At 40.3% G+C, this 17781-nt stretch overlaps 1 protein-coding gene across 1 annotated transcript; it reads right to left on the bottom strand.

Moving 5' to 3' along the window:
- Positions 1 to 1416: 1416 nt before the first annotated feature.
- On the bottom strand, positions 1417 to 17454 carry ccar1 (cell division cycle and apoptosis regulator 1). The gene is made up of 26 exons (XM_056395544.1): positions 17415 to 17454; positions 16128 to 16289; positions 15744 to 15919; positions 15504 to 15626; positions 14908 to 14940; positions 14305 to 14501; positions 13881 to 14007; positions 13097 to 13216; positions 11322 to 11514; positions 11010 to 11154; positions 10704 to 10859; positions 10346 to 10571; positions 9871 to 9984; positions 9381 to 9547; positions 8341 to 8551; positions 7054 to 7137; positions 6645 to 6833; positions 6231 to 6422; positions 5834 to 6070; positions 5610 to 5739; positions 5165 to 5253; positions 4934 to 5074; positions 4617 to 4737; positions 3973 to 4155; positions 2604 to 2809; positions 1417 to 2498 (listed from the first exon to the last, which is right to left on the bottom strand). The coding sequence occupies exons 2-26, from the start codon at positions 16237 to 16239 to the stop codon at positions 2418 to 2420; spliced, it is 3753 nt and encodes a 1250-aa protein (XP_056251519.1). The 5' UTR covers positions 16240 to 16289; positions 17415 to 17454; the 3' UTR covers positions 1417 to 2417.
- Positions 17455 to 17781: the final 327 nt, after the last annotated feature.

Below are 17781 nucleotides of genomic sequence, written 5' to 3'. Positions count from 1 at the left end.
TTCTCCAGAGATTTATCAGCCTTCCAAAACTTTTTCTACACGCTTTGGTCGGTGATTGTGCATTTTTAAAAAAGCAGGATGTCATTAACTGTATGAGCAACTTATCTCATGGTGCAAAAGTGTCTTACCTCAAAAGTGACAGTAATCTACCAAAATCATGTGTAAAAGAACATTAACGCTAATTACTGCATCTCTGGCAACATTTGAGTGACTCGGAACACATTTAAGCAGTTTCTGCGGCACATGCTCTGCCTCTGCCAAAGAGTGGATGAGGAACGTCCACGACCAGGCTGCAGTAACAAATAGAAGATGGTGACAAGTTCAGGCATACAACTTGATCCAGCTGCAGCACCTCAGCTCGTCTAAAGAAAAAGCCAGAAGAGTATTGGAAATATATGTATATCAATAGTTGTTTCATTTTATGATATCTATTTTTTCCACATTTTTTTTGTCTCAGGGCACTATATCTGAAAAGCTGTGCAATAAAAAGTTTTACATTTTTGAAGGCTACATTCACCTTTTCTTAGTTTTTTTGTTTTTTGAGGTGAAATTGATTAACAAACGCCTGTTCTTGTGCAGCTCTTCAGCGGAGCAAAGTAGGAAAAAAATTAAAAAGAAAATGCAGTAATCCAATTTGCATTTTCATTTTCACATACTCATGGCTGTTCTATGAACATATTAAAATGAAAATTATTAAAATGAAAATTGAAAAGCTGTTGACAATTAATCTTCAAAAACATAACCTGCTCTACAGTGACTATTCAAATAAAATAAGCAAACAGCGCCCACAGTCCATTGCATTTACATTTATGTCTCTACACTCTTTTGGAGTCAGAATCAAAGCAGGATGTCACTTCCTTGCCACTTATTAGTCTGTCTGGGGCAGTGGCAACTGCTTGTTTTACCAGGGCATAAATGACAGTTTTAAGTTGAAGTTGTAAATGTTAGGAATATATTCATAAATGCTTTTCATCTATTTGTATATTAATTGAATTTTAATGGAACTTTGTATTTGCAAATCAGTTTTATATTTTCAAAATATTTTGGTGAATTTGCCAATTTATTTATTGTTTGTGGAAGGTGTTTTATATTTACAGATTACACATTTACACACAAATTCTCGATCTGTTCACAAATAACACAAACAAATCTACCTCCATAGAAAAATCAAAATCAGTATGAAATATATCAAAAAACTGCAGACATCCAATACTGTCCTAATTGAGCTGAACATTTGAAAGTTCGAATGGAGTTTCTGTGTTGAAGCATTTAAGAGATACGAATCAAAAAGACTTTTTGAACCTGAGAACATATAGAGGGATTGCTTTCACAACAATCCCACCTAATGATGGCCATATTCTTCCACTTAATTAACATTAAATCATACAAACGTGGAAAAAAAAAATGCAGACACACTTATTGTTAAAATGGACCACTTTACTCTTGCACAAGACATCCATAGAGTACATTTTCAATAGAAAAATAAAATTGCCTGCTTTGGAGCACATTTGAATATAATTGTGGCTCTTTTCTAGAACAACCCAAACCAACATACACAATTCAGAGATGGATTTCAAAATGGTCATGTCTCTGCAGCAAAGATTCCTTCAACAGAACACACATTCATCGAGCTTATTTTTTGGCTCATGTGTAGTTTCCTTTTTCAGAAAATAAGACAGATGCTCGTCACAGTAAAACATGAAGCACAGTTGGTGGCAGCACAGCAGTTGGTGGATACAGTCAGGAGGTGCTGACAGCAAAAAGGTCCAAGAGAGGCAGGAACCATGCATAGCCATGTGTCAAGATGAAAAAACAGCAGAAACCAGTTAAAGTAAGTTAGGCAGAAGGAACTAAATGGGTTTATTTAACACAGTTGTGGTTTAACAGTGGATGAGGACGATTTATAAAGAAATTCTGTCTGAACCACAGAGAACCCCTTCCCACCCTTTTCCATCTAAAATTAGTTTCTTTTAAATATAGTTTTTGACTGAATTCTCTCACACATAAATAGCATCATTATTGCTCATTAGAAAAACAAAAATCTCTGAAAAGTACAACTCACACATACTGGCATTTAAATCTACAATGTGGCATTTTATTGGCCATAACAAACCTAAAGCAATGGCAAAAGAAAGTTTGCAACCGAATTTAATTTACTTAAAACTATGAAAATAAGCCTTTCAAAGCTTTAAGATAATTAAAGTTATGCAAGGTAAGAAAATTAACTCCTCAGAAACAAATCTATTGTACACAGAAACTGAGGTCAAATTAACACAAGGGAACTAATTCATTAATTTATACATGTACTTGGGAGACAATAGGTCCAAATAAAACAAATTATGCTTGTTTAGTGAATATTTACAATTTTTAAGATAATCAGTGTTACAGATTAGCTTCATTTATTTTAAAAGTGTCACTCATTCATCAGCGCCGTTCGTTTGAGACATCCTAATGTGATCACCAGTGACTTCGTCACCAGACTCGTCTACTTCCTGATCCTGAAAGAAAGAAAAAGCAATCAGTGAATGTGAGCTCACTTCCGGCCTCAATGTAAAAATGAAACAGATTAACAGATGTTGTGGTGTTTTTTGAAAATGGTGCACCTTTTTCAGCACTGCCAATAGGCCTTTGACAGTGGACATCAAGGTGTTGGACGTCTTGCTAATGTGGTCGTGGTAGATCGTCCTCTGCTCCTCTGCGGCCTTGAGCGTCTGCTCAGTTTGGCTGAGACTGCTTTTCACCTCCTCCAGCTCCCTGGACAAGGTTTTGTTAGCTTGCTCCAACTGTGCTTTAGCCTTTGCATCTTCATCTGGAATGAAATACAACTAAGTTAAGAGGAAGGGCTACACTCAAGTTAGGTAAACAATAAAGCAGAGTTGACAAGAGGTAGAGTCAGGTCAAAGAAGCTTTTCTACTACTCAAGGATCAGAACGATATACTACACCTAAGGAAAATGGGATTTTCAAGCTGCATAATTTTGGAAATGCTAATCTTATCAACCAAAAGACAAATGAATACAGCCAAATTTAACACGTTTATTAAGTTAGCTTACTAAGTTAAGTGGCAGTGAACAGTTTTAAGTATCTGTGAACATACATTGATCACATTGAATTTCACAGACAATGACATATGAAAGCCTGTCAGAAATAATACTTTTTAAAGAAAGCAAGGGGTTTGAACACCAAATGTCCTGCAAAAATGTAGCTCAGTCTAATAGAAGGCACCTTGGTGTTTGACAATATTAACCTGGTACAGTAACCTGACTACAACAACACAGCCATAAAAATTATAGGCTGCCAACAGAGATCACTGTACAATACTGCTGTACAAGAAACCACTGTCTATTAAAAACATTTTTTTTTTAAAAAACCCTCTATTCTGAATTTGAGATGAGGCCTTCTGGATGACTCTATAGAGCATCTCCTGTAAACAAAGACACATACGAGGAATCCTTTGTTTCAAATGCAGCCATAAAAAACAGCCCCATGCTGAGAGATTTGAATTACATAGATTGTAATAACTCCTGCACATACATTGCTGTGATGCCTTTTGTGTTTATTGTGTTAGGATTATTGTGATAATTAGGGAAGGCAAGAAGACATTTAATGTCCCGCAGGGTAATTGAAGTTTAGTATCTTTTCTATTCCATATAAAACACTGTGTTTCTGGACTGAACATTTTAGCTGGTTTCTTTATCACTATCCCTGACTTTTATTATCAAAAACAATATTTCTGAATCCTGTTTTATACACTGTATGTGGCAATTTGTGGCAATGTGCCAGTCCACGTCCCAACAGAAATCACAGAGGGAAGAATGCTGAATGAAGTGAGACTGGGCTTCTTTGTAGCAAAGCTCAAATTGAGCCAGATCATTGTCCTGATGGACTACTGACACAGAGTGTGGCTTGCAACTCAAGACACAATATCATTTTCAAAGACAACATATGAAGTATAATACAGTTAGGATCATACCCATTTTGGCATCCTGCACCATGAGTTTCTGTTCTATTTCCTCTCTTGCCTTCTCACTCTTCTCCAGTTTCTGCATCATGCTGCCGACGTCGACCATGGCTCCATTATAGACGATCAGATTACCAGACTCACTGGCCTCCGACTGAGCACGAACTTTGGGAGCAGGAAGTAGTCCTCGGTTACCTGACGGAATAAGAGAGAAAAATTTCATAAAGGAAAGAGTTTGCCATATGGTCGCCATTTATTTTATGATGCTTCCGATGTCATGATAGATTTGAAGGTGGGGTATGCAGTAGTTTTTTGGCTTCACTGAGCAAAAATTCCATAACCTCCTTTCAGCATATTGCAGTTCTCCTAGACTAAACACTAGACGTCTGCACCTCCTCTTGGCTCCGTCCTCGGGCTTTAGAAAATCGAGCCGGGAGACGGGAGTCGTGTGTGTGTGTGTGTGTGTGTGTGTGTGTGTGTGTGTGTGTGTGTGTGTGTGTGTGTGTGTGTGTGTGGTGGGAGGGATGGGGAGACAGGAGAGTTGCAGGAGTAAGGATATATTTTCAAATTCATTGTTTTTTGGTTTTTTTTTTGCCTATTCTAGATTTCTGCCTACCCCAACTTCAAAAATTGTGCCTTTAGCAACATGGTGTTACCTAAGAGGTTTTCTATCTGGGCTTCATTAAAGGAGGGAATAGGTTCATCCTTTCCCCTGTCTGTCAATTTACGGTAGTAACAAGACTCTCTGACCACCGGTTTGTTCAACAGCTTCTTTGTCTGCAAATAGACAAAAAACAACAAGACAGTTTATTTGAGTTGATTTGCACATCCACAGAGAAAAAAACACAAAAGCTCCAGCAGGCAGTGAGTGAGTGGGTAAACAAAGTAAATAAGACAGACTAAGAATCAGGGATGCACAGATCCAGAAACAGACCATGGATATGATTTGGTTTATGTGTGTATGTGTTTTCACCTGAGCACGAGACAAGTGTAGTCCGAGTGTGTACAAGATCTCCTCCAAGTCCCTCTCCAGCAAATAGCCACAGTGGCTCTGGTCAAAGTACACAAACGCCATCAACAGCTCCCTGTTGTGTGTGACCATCTGCTTCTTCTCCTGGTGTAACAAGAACCACATTTACACCAACAACCATGCTGACATGACACCCGTGTCTTAATAATAGGCCTACAACAGAAACTAACCAACCTTGTCTTTAGAGGACCTCTCTTTTGATGACTTGCGGTCGTCCTTGCGGTCTTTCCTGTCTCTGTCATTAGAGTCATCATCATCCTTGTCTAAGAAATAGCAAAAGAAATGTGAATGGGACAGAGTGGGGACAAATAGTGCACGTTAGACAGGTATCTATCAGTGAAATGAAAAGGTTGTTGACTCAACAAGATGTTTGTCAATACTTTTTAAAATCCTATTATTACTTTGAGTGTTTTAGCAGTGTGACCACAAGAAAAAAATAAATATCAAAAACAGAAAGCAATGTTTTTCCCCACATAAGGCCTCAGAAACTGTGGAAATGTTATCCATCACAGGTTCAGCGTGGTGCATGGTTTCTCATCACTGACCAACTCATATTGTGGGAAATTCAAAAATAATCTGTATTTTAAAAAAAATAAAATAAAAAGGAAGAATGCAGTACCATCATCATCGTCATCATCTGCATCTTCAGCCTCCATGGGGTCGTATTCTTCAGCATTGGCTGCACTGCCATCATCTTCGTTCTCCTCTTCATCACGAGACTCCTCCTTTTTCACAGCCTTTTCATCGCACTGGTTAAAAACAAGTCACACAACTGCATGAAAACACATCATTTGTTGAGCAAATGACAAGACTGAAATCACTTGACAGGTGTGAATGGCTTACCTTCCTCCTATCATCATCATCCTCTTTGGTCTTCTTCACTGCTGGTTCTTCATTTTCCTCTTCTTTTTCCTTCTTTATTTCACGCTTCTCAACCTCTTTCTTTTCTGCCTCTTTTTTGGCTTTCTTCTCCTTTTCCTTCTTGTCATCTTTGGCAGGAAAAGCAGCAAGGGCTTTATATATGCGATAGCCAAAGTCTCTCTGTAGCATCTCGTTAAACAGCTCAGCAAATAGGGAGACCTGGAAAGAAAAAGATAATGGTGTATTACAAACCTGCATGGGCAAAAATGTTGGGTTTATGGCAGTCAAAACCGAGGCTATTGGCCTCACACACCAATTAAGAACATGCACACTGTAATTTCTTAAATTTTTGTTGTGAAGCAGCGTAAAAAAGTCTCACCTCAAAAGAGTGCTCCTTGTTGTCTTCCAGTCTGTAGTCCAGGAGCACACTCAGGGACATGACACTACAGTCAAATTTGCCATTTTTGGCTGCCCAGTTAGGGTGTACGAGGATGGTGGGCTCATCAGGGAGGATGTAGCGCCTTTCTCTCCGCTGGCGTTCAATCTCCTCCAGCCTCTTCCTTTCCTCCTCCTAACAGAAAATAACACTTGAGTTAGAGGAACACTTCAGGTGAAATTTAAGACAAATCATAATACTGAAAAGATTGCCAAAACTATTTAATTGTTTTGTACAGTATAAAAAGAGACATCCACATTAGTCCAGCAACATTAACCAAAATGTTGCTTCTACTATATTCTCTCATCTTACCAAATCTTTTCCACAGAAATATTTAGTTAAAGAATTTCTCTGTACCTCTCTGTCTTCCTCAGTGCGAGATGGCTCCTCTTCCTCAGCAACTTTGGTCTCTGGTTTCTCGGGCTCCTTGGACTCCTCCACCTGCTCCTCCACCTTCAGCTGCTTTGTGAGGCGAGCAATCAACTGCGACTTTAACCCCTTAGAACTTAGAGAGCGACAATCAAGTTCCTTCCGCAGGTCATTTACCTACAAGGAGAAAACAGAAAACAGAAAAATATTTAACCTCGGCAAGAGAAGTAGCCGATTCCAACTGATGTGAACTAATTTCTACACATAAATGAATCAATCAAATTTTTATGATGTTACAGGTCCACAGTCAATTTTAACAAGTCTGCCTTGTCTGTTCTCCAGATTCAGCTACACATCTACCTGTCATCTGTACCGAGATGCTCTTATTGAATCTTACCTTCATTGATTTCGGGTCAAGTTTAGCCCAGTGAGTGGGATTACTGACGTCCTTCGATTCATCATCATCCTTCTCCTCTTCCTCCTTGACAGGAAATCATTAAGATAGAGACAGGCAGAGAGAGAGAAAGAGGAGGGATAGGAAACAGTCAGAACAAAACTCATGGCCTTAGTGAGCTTTAAAGTAGATCCGTGCAAGAAGCAAGGTCACATCTGTCTTTCATTGTCTCGTCCTAGTGAGCTCTCGACTGTGTTTAAGTCCACTGCTACTGAAGCGTACACAGGGAAGCTCTCTAGCTCTTATGAAAACCAACAGAAATGCCCCCCAGCTGCCAATCAATCAATCTGTGGAACACAAAAAAGGTAAAAATCAATGAGAGGTGTGTCCAAAAGGTGTGTAGGTACATCAGGTGAACTGAAGCTGGGCTCCAAACGGAGTGAGGATAGGGTGGCCCTACCATGGTCTATGGCTGGGGTATTGGGTATTGCCATTTATGGGTTTTATACACCTACGTCAGATAGGAGCCATCTGTCCTTCTGTCCAACCAACTGCCCTGGAAAAACCAAATTCTACATATAGTCCAAATGAGAATGTAGAATCCAACAACAAGAACAGACAAGAAACAGGACTTAGGGGGAGGTTCTCTTTTCGAAGTCAGACGATATCAAATTGATGTGAAAAATCATAGAAATACACATTTCTACAACAAACACATTATTTACATGCAGCTGACTCCACAGATTCCAGTTTTAAGAAGAATTATGGATTCCAGTGTTAAAAAAAGTACCACTGGTTAAAATCTGGGAAACTATTTGAGATCATTGCTAAACCAATTCGCAAGCACCAAAAATGAAATCAGGTTTTGCAAGCATTTTTTTCAAGTAATGCTCAACAAAATGTCAGGATTAACATGAATGATTACACCCAGATTAGCACCCAATTATGAGGTGTTTAAGGAACTGGAAGCTGTTTTATCAGTTGCAATCGGGGCCTACACAACACAACCTAGTCTCACTGCTTCCACTGTATGTGTCTGCTCGATGTGAGGGAAGATGGGAGTGCTGATGGAGGAATGGAGGAGTTGGAGCAGAGGAGAAGGGATAAGGTGGAGGAGTAAACAGAAGAAGCCTAGGTGAGGTTTGGTGGAACAATAATCTGCCTGTGTTTGTGTGCGTGAATGGTGAGGTGTGCTTTGTGTCTGATGTGTATCTGGGGTTTGTTTTTTGTAATTCCTGTGCCTTCCTGTGAGAAGCGGAAATGAGAAGAGAGGGATTAGCGGTTCAGTGCCTGTTCTCCATCCGCCTCCTTTCGCTCGGCCGACAGCTTCTCAGCCAGCTGCTCCCGGAGTCGCCGTGACAGCACCTCCCACTCTGAGCGGGTAGGAAGACAATGCCAAACATCCGGAAGAAACAAAACCACTGTCTCCACATGAGCAGGGACTGTCCGCCCCTTGTGTGTCTCCTCCGGCCGATGATAGCGAATCTCTGCAAAACGATACCTGTCGCAAAGGAAGAGGGTGCATTGGAAAGAAACATTCTGGTCAGGGCACAGTATAAAGGCATGCCTTGCTAAGGCGAGCCTTCTACAGCTACTCCCTCCCATTAGGTCACTGAATGATCGTACACATCATTACAGTGACCCTCCCATACAACACACAGCATAGACAAATGGACCCAGTCTGCTGCTCTCCAACTGTTGTCACAGGTTACGCCAGCCATTTTGAGAAAGTTGACAGACAATCACATAAAATAAATCACACCCCCAAATTCATCCCCATTATAGCTTCAGCCAATTGTGGATGAGTGTTCTGCATTTAACCTAGGATACACTTAACGCACTACATTAGGGTTGTGCCAAGAGAGACAGAATCAACAAGACAGTGAAAGCCAGTTAAATATGTAAGATATTTAACAGAAAGAACAGAAAAATAAATAAATAAAAATTAATGGCAGTGTCTTCTGGTCCAGGCTACTGCTTCCAGCCACAATGTCCATGCGTTTGGTTTTTCATCACAATGAAATATGCATATATATGTATAGTGTGACAGAAAGAGAGGGCCAAGACGACAACACACAAAAGGCCAAAAGAACATTGCACAACACAATAAATAATAGGTAGCAAATTAACAACACAATAATCATTGATATAAAAAGGAAACAAAAAATATCACCCAAAATGTTCAGAATGAGATTTAGTATAGAGGTAGTAAAATAAACAGCATATTATAGATGCTCAATTTGGAATTTTAGTACCAGCAGAGTTAATAGGTTTAAAAAGAAACACAATCAATAAGACAAATAAATACTGATGAGAATAGCAGCTCTTACCACTGAGTGCACAGACTAAGGTCTATTCCTGTGAGTGCCTTGCAACAGCGTATGGCTGTCTTTATGAGGACTGAGGGATCCTTCTCTGGGTCAGCTCCATCCAGAGAGGGAGACCAGTGACCGCCAATGGCCATGGCCTCATCTTTACCTCTCATTCCCACCAAAAACTGAAGGAGAAAGACAGACGGTACAAAGGAGAGCCACAGAGTACAGGTTAGGTGGAAATGGGGAATATGGACAAAGGAGTGTGGAGAGTAAAAAGAGCAAAAAAAAGGATAGAGACAGAAACAAACAGCTCAGCAACATGTCCAAATAACCATACCTCTGAGGAACCAAAACCAAAAAAGATAAAACCGCCAGGGTCATTTACACATGGCAGCCAACATCAGTCAAGAAGCTTCCACACTGCAATTGCTCAGCAATGGAATAGGATCATTACATCACTGTCAGCTCATGTGCATGTTAGTAGCAGGAAAAGGATGTGATGTACCTTAATAAGTCTAGCAGGATGTTGGAAGGAGTCTCTCATTTCCTGGGGGTCTTCTGCCAGAGCACAGGACTTGTGGTAGAGCTCCTCTATACTGGGATTAGCCAGCAGCATCACCTGAACCATGTAGACACCACATTAACTGTTTAGTAACCATCTGAACTGGAGACATACTTCTCCCAAATGTATATAAACATCCTGGTGTAGGGATAAAGAGAGGTGGTTCTTGGGTAACTGAAGCAGACCTAGCACCACAATCCCTAGCATATACACCTCAATCACCTCAGCTACATGTTGTGCATTACTTTTTTTGTTATTTTGCTTATTTAAAAAGGAGTGAAAATAATTAATAAAGGCTCTTACAACTTTATTTGTAAGATATAAAAACATGGGACTCCTCCTCTTGACATCTGCAGTTTGTTGTTGCCCACTGCATTGTACCGGAGGCACCATAGTGTAGTGTATTTATTTATCATACCTTAGCACTGTAGGTGTGGTTGGCATCAGGAGGGTCAAGCACAGCTGTATTCTTGACTAGAGGATCCACCTCTTTGTGCATGATGTGGAAATTACAGGCATTACTAAACAGGAAGGGGCGTGTCAGAGGAAAGGCATCCACCCAGGTGAAGACAGCATCAAAGAAGTCACTGGGAATGTAGAGGCTCTGATAGCGCCTCCTCAGCTCCATCATGTCACAGCTGGAGCTGGAGAATACACAGAGGACAGCCACTACCTCAGCAATACATACTAGCCATATTGTACAGTGCCTGACATTTTACACCACTATGATCTATTTCCAGCTACGCAGCATGAATCACTGAAAAGATTGTACTCACCCATCTAAGCTGAACTTGGAAAACTGGACAGTATAGCGAGGCACAACCCTGCGAGGCCGTCTTGGTGAGCGGTCACGTCTCGGTGAGCGGTCCCTGGAGCGTTTGCGTGTAGGTGAGCGCTCTCTCGATCGCCTGCGTTCACGGTCTCTGTCTCGGCTAATGAATTAAGTAAAAACATTAAGATGACTAATGACTACTTACTAGTAGCAAGCAGAATTATACACGACAGTGACACAAGTAGCACCTAAATGCAAAAGGTAGTGGAAAGTATCAGATGTTCTTGAGTGTTATCTATCGCCGTCTCACCTGCGTTCTTCTTTAGTCCTGAGGATGAGCTCAGGGCCTCGATCATTGCGACTGGGGAAACGAGGTGGAGGTTCAATCCGTCGGACAGGCTGCGGCTGTGGCATCATCCTCACTGGGGGCTGAAGCAGACCCCCCGTAAACACATCTACAGACAAAAGACATAAAGCAAAGCACCCGCTTGTTTAAAACCACTCAAAGAAAACACACAGACAGCTTTGATTTTGTGATCCACGTTGTACCAAAGTGATAATCACAACTTGTCTGACTGCTTTATATTCAACAACAGAAAAATGCAATCAACAAATTTTTAACCTTTGGGCGGAGGCTGTGGCAGCAGAGGCTGAGGAGGGTTTTGGAGGAGAGGGGCCAGAGAGGCAGCAGACAGCTGGGCCTGCAGGAGGGAAGGAGGGGGAGCCTGGGCCGGAACACTGAATGTGGTTGGGGGAGGTAGCGACTGCAGCATGGTGGGGGCTGCTTTCATCATGTTAGGAGCTTGAGGTTGGCTCTAGAGAAAAGGAGAAAAGTAAAAATAAAAAAGGTTAGCACACGTTGAGAGGTAGACCTGAAACAATCTTTAGATAACATGCCATTGACTGCACAACAGTTAAGATGATGAATTCTACAAAATCTTGGCCAGTGGCTGCTTGAAAGAAAGAAGCTGGGAGAAGGTCTGAAAGTCTGCTTGGATGAAACAATTGTAGAAATCGTATCAGAAGTGCCCTGTTAGGTCGTCCTAATCAAAGAAAACCTGGTGTGAAACAAAATCTCAAGCCAGAGGGCGTCTGGGTCATCTTAGTTTTGCTATGGGACACAGCCCTAATCTCAGAATGACTTCAGATGAATCTGCCGAAAAATAATAATCAAAGTTTTAACCTGTTTGGAGCAAAAAACAAACCTTTACATTTGTTTATCAAACTTTTTGCATGAAGAAAATAAGAGGCATCAAGAAAAAGTGAGGGATAAAGATACATTCTCATTACTTAGTATTGACTTCTATACTTGTGTCATATGAGATTATTTTACCTGAAGCCAGATACAAGCTTCTGTATATTAATGTGTCATCTTCCTAAAATAGTATGTCTTGTCATCATTTTAATATTTGTCAGCTCACATATTTTAACAGAAGTTAAACAGTTGATGCCTGGCTAACATTTAACTTGTCAACATAGGAATGTGTGAACGTCTCTGTGCCTGAGTTGGAGATAAATATTGTATCACAGTATTAGCATTTCACAGTGTACTCCATGTCATTTTAAGGTCATTGTGACAATATTTCTTTTCATTTTTGCTCAGTCACAATGAAGTAGCATCTGCTATTTTGAGTTTCATGTCCAGTCTATAACCTGTATCAAGACAATAGGAAACATATACATGGTATTAAAACTATATATATCCCACTGCCTGGTAAGGCACTGATTCAGTTGGTAAAGTACTGATTTGTGTTGCATTTCAAAACAAACTGTGACAACCAGGATTACTGCAAACCAACACAGTTTCTTGAAATGTATTTTTGAGAACCGCATTTACAGTGCAGTGTTACAATGCAGTTCTACAAATTCACTGCATACTGTTCCTGGCATTACTTAAAATATGGTGAAATTTAATTTGTATTTATAGCAGCTTTTTCTGAAGTCCCTGTCATCTGCAATGTCCCCTGTAAAGAAATTTACTGATTTTAGCATTAAGACGCCAAAAGTGCAAAAACACCTCTGAAACAAAAATAATAGCTCAAGCAATATTAGTTTTTTTTCCCAAACAACATAAATATAATCTGGGTAAAAAGACTCATCTACCACAAAAGTACATTCAAAAATGTATAATGAAGCAATAGTATAAAAATGTTTCTCTGTAAGACACATTAATGTACCTTAAAATAAAGCAATGTATCGTTAAACCACAAAAAAATCTGGTTCTATCCATTTGGAAACAACAGCAAACTAAAATAAGCAAAAACTGGAGTTAAGAATAGATGTAACTATGCATAAATTTCACCATGAATATGTTAAGCAAGAAAGCCAAGCAGCAAAGAAACCAACTGAGTAAGGAGAAGGACCAAAACAGCATGTGATTCAGGGCTTGGGGGTTACATTTTGTCTGTTGTCCGCAGTGGAGTGCATGTCTGAGTAGCGCAGCTGCATCCCTGGCTCATTGTAAAGGCTGCCGAGCTGTGGGGAAGCTTGAGGTAAAGGCTGAGGCTGCTGCTGATGCTAGGAGGGATTGAGAACACAACAGTCAATAAAAGACAGAGAGGTACAGAGATAAGATTAAATCTGAAAAAACTTAATATATTAGGACTCTCCTCAGACTAAGACAGATGAGTTGTCCAGGGTTTAATTTGAACCTGTGAATTCCATTTTTGAATATTCACAATTCAAATAGATGTGTTATCATTTTCACCATTTAGCCTCTGTCACAGAAGCAAGTCAAGAAATGTTCCAATGTTTACTCAGATCAGTAAAGGCAAAGGCTAAAATTAACTGACACAAACAGACAAACATAAAGAACAGAGAGATTTTCAGATTAGAAGACACTTCCTGTCTTTTTGAAGTACTAAATTGGGGAACATTTTTAGGTCACATTTTGTCTGACCTAGTATCAGTGGGACTCAAATCATCACGTACATGCAACTACATAGTAACTATGGATGAATTAAATCATTGAAAGACAAGTGTGTTTTTCCATTTCTTGTAGCAGACAGGGCAACTTTAACACAGTGAAGTAAAAACACTAATGCTGCGCTGACTGCAGTCATAATGATACCAAAAATCAATCAAGTCAGCAATAATTTAAGCAAAAACCCCCAAGTTGTTGTTTAATGTACAAAACAATGTTAATCTTGAGCAAATTTGTGAAACATCCGAGTGTTCTCACCGACTGGTTTGCTAGCTGAGGTAAGGTCTGGATGCGTTGGGCGTTCCACTTGAAGGGCATATTTGGGTTGTACACGGCTTCCACTAGGACCCTGTCACCCACCTGGGGGGTCTTCCCCTTTACAGCACTGAAAAAATATATTTTAAAAAAGCATTTGCACATGAATGGACATCTCTATATGTCAGGTCACATCAGTTTCAAATTGAAAAAGCTGCCTGTATACAAATAACACTGCCAAATAATGGCCTGGGAAATGACTTGGGCTGGGTAACACTGGCATATGAAAAAGACAGTATCAGTGTAATGCATACAGTGAAAAATTTATAGCCAATGACACTGAGCATTTAACTTGTCATTCCAACTACAAAATCATTTCCACAAGATATACAGTCTGAGAGATGCCAAGGGACATAATCTATTTCACCTTAGCTGAAAGAAGACATCTTCATCTACAAAGCCAAATGTGTCATGTAGCTTGTTGACAACACCAGTGAAGACTCGCTGCTTTTGTGGCTGCGTCTGCTGTTGGTGACTTGAACGTGGTGTTGGGTAGGACACAGTAATCTGGGCTGTCTGCTGGGGATTGGAGAGGCTCAAGCTGGTGGGCAGAGCGACAGGGGGCTGAGGGTAAGGAATAGAGAGAAGGATTTAAAAAAACTGCCATTCTGAACACACTTTGGCTGCATGTCTAAACCCAGTCACTGAATACCATAGTCACTCTGCAAGAATGCAAAAGAAGACTTTCTGATGGCAAATCAAAATCTTGGTCTTATTAACAAAATACAAAAGCATTAACAAAACTGGTATAACCCTCCCTCTTGCTCAAGGCATGCTGGGATAGACTTCATCCTCTTGTGACTCTGAACATAAGGCACGCATATAAATGGATATACAGAGAAGAAAGATACATATGAGCTCACTGAGTAACGCAGTTAATTCAACCCCAACTGCAAGCCTGAGTTGGCATCTTTGAAAAGACAAACAATACACAGAATGTGGCAAATAGATGTGTGTTTTTGCACATTACCTGAGAAAGCAGTGCCTGTTGAGGCTGTGGGAGCTATGAAGAAAAAAGGAAAACAGAAAATACCAACAGTCAACAGTAAATATTTTGTTGACTTTATACAACAGATTTGCCCACATTACAGCACCCCACCTTGTGCTGTTCTGACTGTCCCTTACAGACGACTGTTGTGTGTTCACTAATGGATTTTGCTGGTAGAAACAAGATCTATTTAGTGCTGCATAAAAAAAACTTGAGTAGTTGTATCAAATTACATTTACACAGCATTTTACCTTCAAATTTTTGCTGCAAGAGAAAACTGCTTAGTTATCAAAAAATATGTAACACTAAAGGACAGGGAAAACTTGATAATGATGATTTCAGCAGTGAATTTAATCTCAATTTAAAAGCCTGCAAAGGGACATTATCAACAGGCAAATCAACGCTTGGGGAATTTTGAATCTAGTGCTGTATGAGCTCACCTGTGCTCATTTTCCCAACAACACTTTAATCTTGTATTTTGCTGACACATCACAATACAAAGCCACCATAGAAATCTAAATAATGGTTTCCAAATAAATCAAGAGTGTGACACAAAGCAAAATGAGCCTATGTCTCACCTGATGAGGTACATTGTACAGTTGCTGTTGAGGGGGTTGCTGGGGAGGTTGCTGCTGTTGCTGTTGTTGCTGCTGTTGTTGCTGCTGCTGCTGATACTGCTGGAGAGCTGTATTGATCTGAGACTATAGACATTAAAAAGAACATGGAAGAGATAATAGATGATCAAACAGTGTTAGATGTGACCATGCCAAGATGCATAGATTGCTGACCATGCTGCTGAGTACCTTACTGTGACTGACCTGCTGTAGTGCCGCTGCAGCAGCTGCTGCAGCTTGCTGCTGCAAGGCAGCAGTTTGCTGAGACAGCTGATAGTTTGCAGCAGACTGGTTGCTGAGAGAGGCTGCAGCTAAGGCTGACTGCTGAGAGTAAACAGAGGGAGATGCTCCCAGAATAGATGGCTGCTGCACACCCAGAGCTGCAGAGAAGGAAAATAAGGCATGAAATTCAGAGATGTGTGGAGAAATTGGGAACAATTGTGTAAAACAACATGGGGGAAATATGGTGGCAGGTGTAAGAGTCAGTGAGATTAAGTCCTTCTAACCAAAAGAGTCTTTATGAGTGTAATGTGCGCCTGGTAAAAAAGTAAATGAAATGGCCCAGACCCTCTGGTTTGGTATACTTACAGTGCAGGCTGTTGAGGTCAAGAGACTGTCCTGAGTGACCCGGCTGGGACACCGCTGTGGTGGCAAACTGAGTCGCCCAGGGCGGATTCTTCTGTCCCCCAAACTGGGCCATGACTCATGTAAATTGAGAGCAGTCTCTACTCACCAGACCAATGCTAGTTACTAAAAACAAAACAAATCATAAAATGAGGTATATTATAAGGAAGTCCACCAGATAATAAGGGTCAGAGAATTTTGATCATTTGTGCACCTAAATCAACATAACAAAAACATTATGTTATGACATAGAGAAGGTTTGGGGTATCAAATTCGATGAATCCCTAGCAATCCCTTTTTCTTTTTTTTTTGCCTTGTCCTGTCACTGTCTACTTGACAATGCAAAGGTGCACAGTGAGACGTGTATGCCTTTGCAGCCAAAGATAGCCATCACTGAATAAACAAAGACCAACATCCAAGTCAGCATAAAAACGAGGCAGTACCAAGGGGAAAGGACATAACTTTAGGTTATGAATGCGACAGCTCCCCCCTGATTTTAATGAATTTATATTTAGAAGAATTTATGCACTTTAGTAAAAGAAATATATTTTACTGCTTCACGGCTAGCATGTTGTTAACACTGACTGGAAAAGCCACAACAACCTTTAACTTTAGCTAGCTCCTACCGTTATCTTACAATAACTCAACGATATTAGCCTAACAAGAGGAACTAAAATAACTGAGCCATTTTAGGGAACGAGATAGTACTTGGGAAGAACAAATGTTTCATTTGTAGACACGAAGTATCAGGACATAATACCCTTAATTTCTGCAGTGCTCCGTAGATTAGTGAGATAACCGCTGACACAGCAGGCTGGCTAACGTTAGCCACTTCAATTGACAGTAGGCTAACGCTAGCTAATGCTGTTATTGTTGTGGTTAACAGCGACTGACAAACATTCTTTTAAGCTAGGTTATTGGGTCTTCGTCAACACTGTTAAAACGTTTCTTGTTTAACTACAGTTGCGTTAAAGCACAGCATGGCTGCTGTAACACACAGGTGCTATATACACAGCTAGCTAAAAGTTAGCATCTGCACGTCGTTAGCTTTGTTGCCAGATTAGCCTCGTGCTGGATTTATTATCGAGTGAGGCCCAAATTAACGTTGGCTGCCAGTTAGCCCTGAATGTTTTAAACGCATACAATAAACTGTCATCAGTGGTAGCAAGTCTCTTGCATGCAAATGATAATTGCACTTTAAATGAACATTAAATTTTCAGATTAACCAACGTAGAACGATATTCATCTTACCGCTGTCCCCTGCACCGGCCGATGTACACACACTCTGCGCATGCGCAAGATGCAGAGCCGGCCCACGCTCAAGGCGTAGATGATTAGAAACTATTGGTTTATCTGTCTAACCTGTCAAATAAACTGTCCCTGTGTGCCCGTACCTCCAGAACAGGAGTGAAAGAAGATTAAGATTTTGTGTCGCAGTCCTTTGCCTACAACTTATATTTAAATATAAAACTAAGCAGGCTGTGTATTGCCCTGTATCCTGTAAACATGCATATACTGTACATAAACCGCCTCTAGTATGTATATTAAGTAAATTAATACATACAATATTTATTCCAGCCTAACTAAAATTAATGGAGTGTAATACAACAGTGCTTCA

This window comes from Seriola aureovittata, chromosome 14 (assembly GCF_021018895.1).
Source record: "Seriola aureovittata isolate HTS-2021-v1 ecotype China chromosome 14, ASM2101889v1, whole genome shotgun sequence".
NCBI lineage: Eukaryota > Metazoa > Chordata > Actinopteri > Carangiformes > Carangidae > Seriola > Seriola aureovittata.
Note: the sequence above shows the minus strand (reverse complement) of the source record. Positions and strands in the feature narration are given on the sequence as shown.

Coding starts and splice junctions, on each gene's coding strand:
- ccar1 (XM_056395544.1), bottom strand. CDS start 16,239: ATGGCCCAGTTTGGGGGACAGAAGAATCCGCCCTGGGCGACTCAGTTT. Junction 10,860..11,009: donor AGGACTAAAGAAGAACGCAG/GTGAGACGGCGA, acceptor TTAATTCATTAG/CCGAGACAGAGACCGTGAAC. Junction 7,138..8,340: donor AGGAGGCGGATGGAGAACAG/GCACTGAACCGC, acceptor TTTCCTGTCAAG/GAGGAAGAGGAGAAGGATGA.